The sequence below is a fragment of the Penaeus monodon genome, chromosome 43 (assembly GCF_015228065.2).
Source record: "Penaeus monodon isolate SGIC_2016 chromosome 43, NSTDA_Pmon_1, whole genome shotgun sequence".
Classification (NCBI taxonomy): domain Eukaryota; kingdom Metazoa; phylum Arthropoda; class Malacostraca; order Decapoda; family Penaeidae; genus Penaeus; species Penaeus monodon.
The window spans coordinates 5,818,475-5,828,060 of NC_051428.1; the positions used below are offsets into that span (position 1 = coordinate 5,818,475).

The 9,586-nt window shown below is 41.3% G+C and overlaps 1 protein-coding gene across 1 annotated transcript in view; it reads right to left on the reverse strand.

The window, feature by feature from the left end:
- Positions 1-766: 766 nt before the first annotated feature.
- The window catches only part of LOC119568255 (pancreatic triacylglycerol lipase-like), a 9,034-nt gene continuing 214 nt past the window's right edge, over positions 767-9,586 (reverse strand). Inside the window, exons 2-10 of the mRNA XM_037916712.1 lie at positions 8,640-8,926; positions 7,592-7,805; positions 6,308-6,466; positions 4,460-4,588; positions 3,845-3,975; positions 2,894-3,029; positions 2,141-2,264; positions 1,454-1,657; positions 767-1,113 (exon numbers count right to left, since the gene is read on the reverse strand). Of these exons, the coding sequence (XP_037772640.1) occupies positions 870-1,113; positions 1,454-1,657; positions 2,141-2,264; positions 2,894-3,029; positions 3,845-3,975; positions 4,460-4,588; positions 6,308-6,466; positions 7,592-7,805; positions 8,640-8,926 (1,628 nt within the window). The 3' untranslated portion in view covers positions 767-869. The remainder of the gene's footprint in view (positions 1,114-1,453; positions 1,658-2,140; positions 2,265-2,893; positions 3,030-3,844; positions 3,976-4,459; positions 4,589-6,307; positions 6,467-7,591; positions 7,806-8,639; positions 8,927-9,586) is intronic.

Below are 9,586 nucleotides of genomic sequence, written 5' to 3' on the forward strand. Positions count from 1 at the left end.
GAGAGAGAGACTATTCAACCTAACCTAGTGTTCTTAAGTAACATCATAGTATCAACGGTTTGACCTAAGTTAGCCTTACGATCTGAATAAATTAAACTAACCTAACCGAAGTCACTGTCTTATACAGCGTAAAATAACTAACAGCGTAATATACATCTAATATTATCCTGTCCTACGGTAATCTCATTTACCTAACAACCTAATTTAGACTAAGATAATTAAATTCGTCATAATAAGTGACCTTAAATGACCTTAACCTTAACATTCTTCCTTTTAACGTTGACTAATCTTAGATAAACCATTTATCTTGATCTTAAAACTGACTGTAACCAAACCTAACTTATTCTAAAATCTGTCCCGAACTATCGAAACTTGTTGCAACCTATAGCAACATATCCTGGCACTACCCTGACCTAATCTATCGTAACTTATACTTATCCTGTCCAAAAACACACTCTTGCTTCTCCAGGTTCATGGTAGATTACGTAAACTTAACCAAATCTACACCTAACTATGCTGACTCACTCTAACCTACCCCAACATACTCAGATCTACCCGAAACGTCTTCTAACTCATCCTGAACTTAGGCAAATTCACCTAAACCTATCCTAACCGACCCGAACTTCAATCTACCCTATCCTAACTTACCCCAGACTTGCCCACACTCAGCCAAACCTATCCATACTCACCCCTCCCCACTAACGTACCCTAACTTACCCAAACCAAACCTATCCATACTCACCCCTCCCCACTAACGTACCCTACTTACCAAACCAAACCTATCCCCCCAAAAAAACACCTATCCCCCCCCCTCACTAAATTACCCTAACTAACCCACGCCCAAACCAAACCCGAAAATCCCTCTAAACCTACCGACCCGCAACCCACTTCACAGGCTCGACGAGCTCAGGGGAGTCGGAAATCGCCTTGACGTAGCGAATCGGCCTCGACACGGCGTCCAGGAGCGCCAGCAGTCGCCTGGTCACGAGGTCACACTTGGGGGAGGACGCGAGCTTCACGGTCTCCCCGCTCTTGATCAGGATGAGGTTGTGGCCCTGCTTGTGACACATGGCCACGTTGTCTGGCCCTTCGGAGATGTAGTTGTTGTACCGTCTGTTGGGGGGGGGAGGGGGTATGAGAAGAATTCGATGTAGTGATGTGATTGTGTGGATTTTTTTTCTTATTCTGCAATGGCGAAAACTAAAAGCTGATGTGACTATACATCCATCCATCCATCCATCCATCCATATATAATATATATATATATATATATATATATATATATATATATATATATACATATGTATGTATATTTCTCTCTCTCTCTCTCTCTCTCTCTCTCTCTCTCTCTCTCTCTCTCTCTCTCTCTCTCTCTCTCTCTCTCTCTTAATTCACCTCTAGAACTCCAAATTTCAATCCGAATTTCCTTGAAGAAAGAGCAAGGCAATCTCACCTATTCGCCACCTGATCCACGCTGGAGAAGGAGATGCTGCCCAGGGGAAGACTGGTGTCGCAGAAGAGCACGCAGAAGGTGGAAGGGTCGAAGGGACTCGCCTCGTAACTCCAGTGGACGAGGATCTCCTGCGTGTCAGTCAGGTCCTGCCGGTGATGAGCCAGGAAAGTGTAGCTCCTGCCGGGGTGGAAGGTCTTCGCCGAGCTGTAGAAGGATACATCATGTATCGCCTGTTTATCTCGTCACCTATCCATCTATCTCTCAGCATGCAAAGGAATATGTCCACCCAAAACAAGGAGTAAATATCACGGAATAATTACTGTAGAGGAATAAACTCTACATCGCCTGTCTATCTATCTCTTCATCCATCCGTCTATCTTTCTTATTCAACGGTAATAACCCAGACAGAAGGAATATATCCCCCTTAAAGACAAGAAGTAAACACGTCGTTGTCTCATTCGACCAGCGACTCCGAAGCTTGTTACGAACCAACAAGGTCATTTTGCTATAAAGAAAAAAAAATCATTTCCAAGAAAAGCAACAATGCAAACAAAAACGTTCCTATTCCGTTTCTGTCATGTCATTGTTTCTTCGATTTACCTGCATGAATACGTTACTATCACTTAACACCATAACCTCAAACCATTACGTTTGTGTTTGTGTCGAAACAATAGCGACGTAACGTACTGAAACATGTGAAGCTCGCGAATCTGTCCGTCGGCGTTGATGGCGTAGATATGCAAATGGCCGCGGACTGAGCCTAATCTCCCGACTATGTATGCCACTTCTACAATCAGGCGGTAATGGTGCACTGGAATACAAGGGTGGTTCTTGCTGTAATAATACTGTAGTATATTGTAATCTTATAATAATGCTCTAATATAATGTAATCTTCGTAATGAGGGTGGACAGCTTATGATTTTGCTTCAACCTAAGAGTGACATGAATGATGGTCAGGAGGAGGGAGTGAGGGTGAGGGTGAAAGTGAGAGAGGGGGTGAGGGTAAGAGTGTGTGTGAGTTAGTGAGTCAGTGTGAGTGTGTGAGTAACAGATATATATATATATATATATATATATATATATATATATATATATATATATATATATATGTGTGTGTGTGTGTGTGTGTGTGTGTGTGGTTGTGTGTGTGTGTGTGTGTGTTGTGTGTGTTGTGTGTGTTTGTGTGTGTGTGTGTGTGTGTGTGTGTGTGTGTGTGTGTGTGTGTGTGTGTGTGTGTGTGTGTGTGTGTGTGTGTGTGTGTGTGTGTGTGTGTGTGTGTGTGTGTGTGTGTGTGTGTGTGTGAGAGAGAGGAGAGAGAGAGAGACTAAAAGAAAGAAAATGAAAGGAAAAGAGATACCGAGAATTAAGAAAAATAGAGAGAGAAAAAAATCCTAGGACAAATTCACACACACAAAGAAATACAATACACGTAAAACTCACAGCAATAGTGGGGTCCATCAGCCGTCGAGAGGAACATGGTGGCGTGCTGGGTTCGGTTCCTCCCGGGCCACCTCTCCGCCTCCAAGCCTAAACGCGCGCATTTTGAACCGTCCTCGCCACAGCTCGTACATTGGCCCTTATTTAGATTGCGTTGTGAGTGATTATTGCTGTATCTTGGCGGTTTATATCATTATCTTATCAAGAATGCTTCTACTTATGGTTGCTAGCATGGCTATACTTACGATCCTTAAAAAGATTATGCTTATGATCGCTAGACTGATTATACTTACGATCCCTAGAGTCAATATGATTATGATCCCTAGAATTATTATTTATATGGATATATTTGATTACGATAAAGGAAGACTAGTTTCCCAAACTGTTTAGTTCTATGGAATTAATACTACATTTTGAAATCTTTATCTTATCTTGGAAATTAGAGGAAGTAAAGGTATTTTTTATATGCTTATTAGAGCGAATTATTAGGATAATTTGTATTAATGTTAGTGTTTGTTGTGACAATATGTAGTAGTTAATAACGCATCTTAATCGTTAATTAATTTATTAATTAACGATAGAAATAATTAGAAAATATATGTAGTAAAGAATTCAACCGTTAGTGTACGTAGCAGTTGTTAATTTGATATAATCGTTAATATATGTAGTAGATGATAATATGTAATCGCTTTAAAAACAGTTAATTAATAATAGTAGATGGTCTGTTACTAATACAAGTTATTAACAACAGTTAACAACAGAATTGAATCGTTAATATATATAGCAGATAGTAATGAGTTTATACTTTACTATAACAAAAAATAAAACAATATAAGCACTAAACAATTACTTTAGGCCTACCAGACTATCCCTTTCACTTTCTACATCTTATCTCTAACATTCCTCTCCCTCCCTCCCTAAAAAAAGTTTATTACGAAAGCGACAGGTACTTACGGCCAGGTACTGCTTGTAAGACTCACACTGGAAAGCCACATATGGGCAAGTCGAGAAGATGGAGTCGGTAAAGAGCTTAGGGGCGCGGTAATGTCGACAAGCCACCAGGTCTTTCTGCGCTGCGTCGAGACCTGAGGAGGGGGAGGCGGGGTGGTGAGAGAAGGGAGGGAGAGTGGGAAGGAGGGAAGCGGAGGGAGGGAGACAGGGGCGTGGAAGGGGAGGTAGGATGGAGGGAGAGAGGGAGAGGGAGTGGGAGGGAAGGAGGGAGGGAGGGAGAGGGTGGGGAGGGATGGAGCAAGGGAGTGGGAGGATTGAGGGAGAGAAAATTTGGGAAGGGGAGGGAAGGAGAAAGAGGGAGACAGAGAGAGAGAGAGAGAGAGAGAGAGAGAGAGAGAGAGACAGACAGACAGACAGACAGACAGACAAGCAGACAGACAGACAGGCAGACAGACAGAGACAGAGAGAAACAAACAGAATAACAAACAAAACAAACAATACTAAAGAAAGAAAACAGTATCACCACAGACACACACAAAAACACGGGAAAACACACCCACACACTCACACAAACACATCATCGCAAACACCAAGACATTCTCTCAAAACTAATCTTACCTTCAAGGATATTTTTTCCCTCCGTCATCGCCGTCAGAGGTACCCTTGCAATGGTCTCGCAGCCGGGCTGTTCGCCTCCACCATTCGGGTAGAAATCGAGGTGACCGACGGGTTGCCTCAGGCCATACCCTGTGGCAGTGAAATGATGTTGTATACTGTATATTGATGTGATGTCAGTTATAGGGTATATAACTTTGCTTGTTATGTTTGATGTGGTATACGTTTGTCTTTTATGTGTGATGTAATGTTGGTATATCTTGTACCGGTGATGTATTATGTATATTGGATGTTAGTGATGGTACATATGTTGGTTATATCTTGTACCAGTGACGTGTTATGTATATTCGATGTTAGTGATGGTACATACTTTTATGTATTGCAAATTGCATACACGATTTGATGTAATAGCAATAATATATATCCAGTAGTGTTGATCAATCACCGTACATCGTATCACAGATGTGACGCAGTGATTATTAGTGATTATAAACTGTACTGTAACCTTCATATTATATAAATAGCCCGAGGTAATGATAATTAGTACTAGTTAATATTCTGTATCGATGTTATATTGTCTTATCTTGCGTAAATAATTTGTTGTAGTGATATGTGTGTCCCGATGATCCGCTACTGTGTGACTGGTTGATTGTAGTTTTCTAGCGATGGTGCATTAACAAAATACTTTGTTATTGATGTTATTGTTTTGGGCGATTACTGTGTCTAATTCCCTTCGCCTGACTCCGTGCTTTAAACAAATAAACAAGTAAACAAGTAATGTGGACAAGTAAGCAAAATATTTAATTTCTGACAGTAGTTAAATCCCTACAGAATGTCAAGATACTCTTAATAAACTAACCAACTTTTAGAAAAACAACAAAACAATAACAACAACAACAACAACATATCTACCACCCATTAATATTCAAATTAATGCATCTTCTTAAACAGCTGTATTTATCCCTTTTCCTTACTGCTGCAAATATACCTTAAATATACCTGTTATATGTATATCTTAATTGTGCTTGTTATAAATATATCTTGAATATACCTTCTATAAATGTATCTTAAATATACCTGCTAAAGATATATCTTTAACGTAGCTACTGTAAATATGCCTTAAATATACCTGTGTCCAAGTTAGCTGAAGCATACCTGCTCTGAATATACCTTAAATATGCCAACTTTCCATATACTTTAAATATAATGGTTTTCAATATATGTTACATACATCTACTGTCAACATATCTTCAACATACCTGCTCTAAATATACCATAAGCATACCTGCTTCCACATACCTAGTGTAAGTATACCTTAAACATACCTAGCGTAGATATGCTTTAGATATATCTTGTGTGAATATACCTTACCCGTGATGCTGCAAATACACTTATCCATCTATCTATCTGTATCTATCTATCTATCCATATATTTATCTATGTACTTATCTATATCTACATCTATTCATTTGCCTGCCTACCTACTTATCTATCTATTTATCTATCAGTCACACTCACCTCACTATATACATATACCTTATATAACCTATACATATAAGAATTATATACAGATAGATAGATAAATAGATTGATTAACTGATTGACTGACTGATTGACTGATAGATAGATAAAGAGATAGATAGAGGGATAGATAGATAGATAGATAGATAGGTAGATTGACTGACTGATAGATAAATAGATAGATAGACAGATAAATTGATAGATAGAAGGATAGATAAATAGATAGATAAATAGATAAACAAATACATAGACAGAAGACAGACAAAAACAGACAGACAGACCGACAAAAACAGCCAGCCAGCCAGACAGATAGACCTAAATACACCTCACCGAGAGCGAAGATGGAGTTGGTGTCGGTGTGAATGACGTCGACGAAGGTGGCGTCCGTGGGGTCGAGGCGCACGCGGGGGGGGAGGTGCTGGAAGTACGGCTCGGCGGGGTCCAGGCCGGTGATTCTGCCGAGGCCGGGCACTCTCTCGCCCGCGTAGCCTATGCGGAGGGAGGGAGGAGGTTGGGGTGAGTTTGTGGGGGAGTGGTGTGGTGTTGTTTTTGTGATGCTGCAAATACACTTATCTATCTATCTATCTATCTATCTATCTATCTATCTATCTCCCTCCCTCCCTTCTTCCCTCCCTCTCTCTCTCTCTATCTATCTATCTATCTATCTATCTATCTATCTATCTCCCTCCCTCCTCTCCCTCCCTCCCTCCCTGCCTCTCTCTCTCTCTCTCTCTCTCTCTCTCTCTCTCTCTCTCTCTCTCAAACACAATGGGATTATATTCCTTAATAATAATACATAAACAAACGGATATAGTTTTTGCTTTTTTTTATCTGTGTTTCATCCTCTCTTTGTCTCTCTCTGCTTCTGTGTGGCAGTGTTTCCTTTCTCTTTCTCCCCCCCCCCCCTTCTCGCCCCTGTCCCCTTCTCCTACTTGTTATTTTTCTTTGTTTGTATTTCGAAAACGACCTTGATTTCTCCTTTAAGTCAAGCACCGAAATGGAATCGAGGTTACTTTGAAAACCGCCAATTCACTCTTAAAAAACAAAACAAAACAAAAAAACGTTTAGTACACATGCAAGCATATACAGTGATGCAGAAACACAGCTACGGAATAAAATTGGTAGATAGATAGATAGATAGATAGATAGATAGATAGATAGATAGATAGATAGATAGATAGACAGATATATGTACACACACACACACACACACACTCACACACACATACACACACACACACACACACACACACACACACACACACACACACACACACACACACACACACACACACACACACACACACATATATATATATATATATATATAATATATATATATATATATATATATATATATATAGAGAGAGAGAGAGAGAGAGAGAGAGAGAGAGAGAGAGAGAGAGAGAGAGGAGAGAGAGAGAGAGAGAGAGAGAGAGAGAGAGAGAGAGAGAGAGAGAGAGAGAGAGAGAGAGAGAGAGAGAGAGAGAGAGAGAGAGAAACAGACAGACAAAGACACTGAGAAAAAAAAGGAGACAAAAAAAAACAAGCAAATCAAACCCACAACCCGAAAACAAATAAACAAAGAAAGAGAGATAAAGAAAAAAGATGTACCAGCCGTGTGAGCCCCCAGCGAATGGCCAATGATATGGACATTTCGAGGATTGAGACCCGAGAGCTCTTGCAGGCGCCGTATCAGGTGGGCCACTTCGAGTCCAACGAGGCGCGTGTTGGCCGTGGCTTGCGTGTAGAGTGCCCTTGATCCCCCCGACCAGTCCACGGCCAACACGTTGAGGTCTTCGTGCCGGAGCAAGGCCCTGGTCATCTCCTGAGGTAGAGAGGTGGCATGTTATAGTTTGGTGTTGTGGGCCAAGCACTAGAGGGATATAGATTTGCGTTATGGGGAGGTTTGCTGTTCAGCCATGAACTAGAGAGGTATAGATTGGCGTTGTGGGAGGCTTGCTGTTAAGTAATGCACTAGAGGGTATAGATTGGCGTTGTGCGTAGGGCTTCTGTTAAGTCAAGCATTAAAGGGGTATAGATTAGTGTTGTGGGTAGGACTGCTGTTAAATTATGCAGAACATATTCTTGGTAGTTCGTTATCGAGTCATGCATTACAGGGGTACAGATTGGTATTGTGGGTAGGGTTGCTATGAAGTCATGCAGAAACTTCATAATATATAGATATAGATAGGTACAGGAGTATAGAGAGGTACCTGTGGGTAGTTTTCCACTGAGTCATATACTAGAGGGGTATAGATAGAAGTTGTGGGTAGTTTGCTGTAAATTCATGCAACTAAGGGAAGTAGGCAGATGTTTATAGGATCATGAAGTAGACTGGAAGAGACAAATGCTGCTGGTGGTTTGCTATTAAGTCATGCACAAAAGGGGTACAGAAAAATCCTGCTGGTAGTTGGCTGTGGTATCATGTAATAAATGAATATAAACAAATATTAGCAGGTTTTTGTTCAAAGACAGATGCTGTTGATAGCCTTTGCTGTTTAATCATGCCATTATGAAATACAGGCAAATGTTGTTTATCATAATATTATTTATCATATATGCTTTTGGTATTCAGCATATACGAACGGATGTATCACATATTGACCCACGGATGTGAAAATAAATAAACACATAAATAACGGGGCACCAGCGTCCTTACCAACATCCACGTCACCGTATTCGTGTCGAGAAACCCGTGGATAAGAATTTTGGTTTTCTTATAAGGACTGAAACTCGTGTTGATCAGCTGCTTCACGTTCTGGGCACCGACGGTCGTTCCCTCACGTTCCCTGCGCGTGTACAGAGTGTACTTGACGTTCACCTGTTCCCTGGAGTACGGCGGAACGTTCATGGGACGGTGGAACGGGTGGTAGAAGTCCTTCGATGTGTAGAGGCACCCCAGGTCCTCGTAGCAGGGATTCTCGAGGTCCTCGTCATCGCCCTCTCCTGCTGGTGATAATGGTGGGGATGGTGGCAGTGGTGGTGATGGTGGGGATGGTGGGGATGAGGAAGGCGGGAGGGAAGGAGGTGGCGGTGGTGGGGATGAGGAAGGAGGTGGTGGTGACGGTGGATATAAAACTGGGTGGTGATGATGATGGTGGTGATGGTGGGGATGGTGCTCGGCGGTGATGATGGCGGAGATGAGGAAGGGAGGAGGGAAGGAGGTGGCCGTGGTGAGCAAGGGAGGACGGTGGAGGTGGTGATGGTGGAGAGGAGGAGGGAGAGAATATGGAGGAGGAGAAGGAGTATGAGGAGGAGGAGGAGGAGAAGGATGAGGATGAGGATGGTAGTGATGCTAATGAGGGAGAATGCAGGCATGATATGAGGATGATGATAATGATGAGGAGAAAGAGGGATAGATGATAATGACAGAACTATGATAAGGACAATCATGATGAGGGCAGTAAAACATCCAACATAAATTTCATTGCTTATTTCCTCTCAAATAAACCGAAAACGCAAAAAGTAAATAACAAAATAATGATAATAAAATAAATAGATAAAAAAAGTAAAATCACGCACACACACACACACAAACAAACAAACAACCAAACACCCACAACCATCTCAAAAAAAGAAAAAAAAAATCAAAACAAACGAAAACGA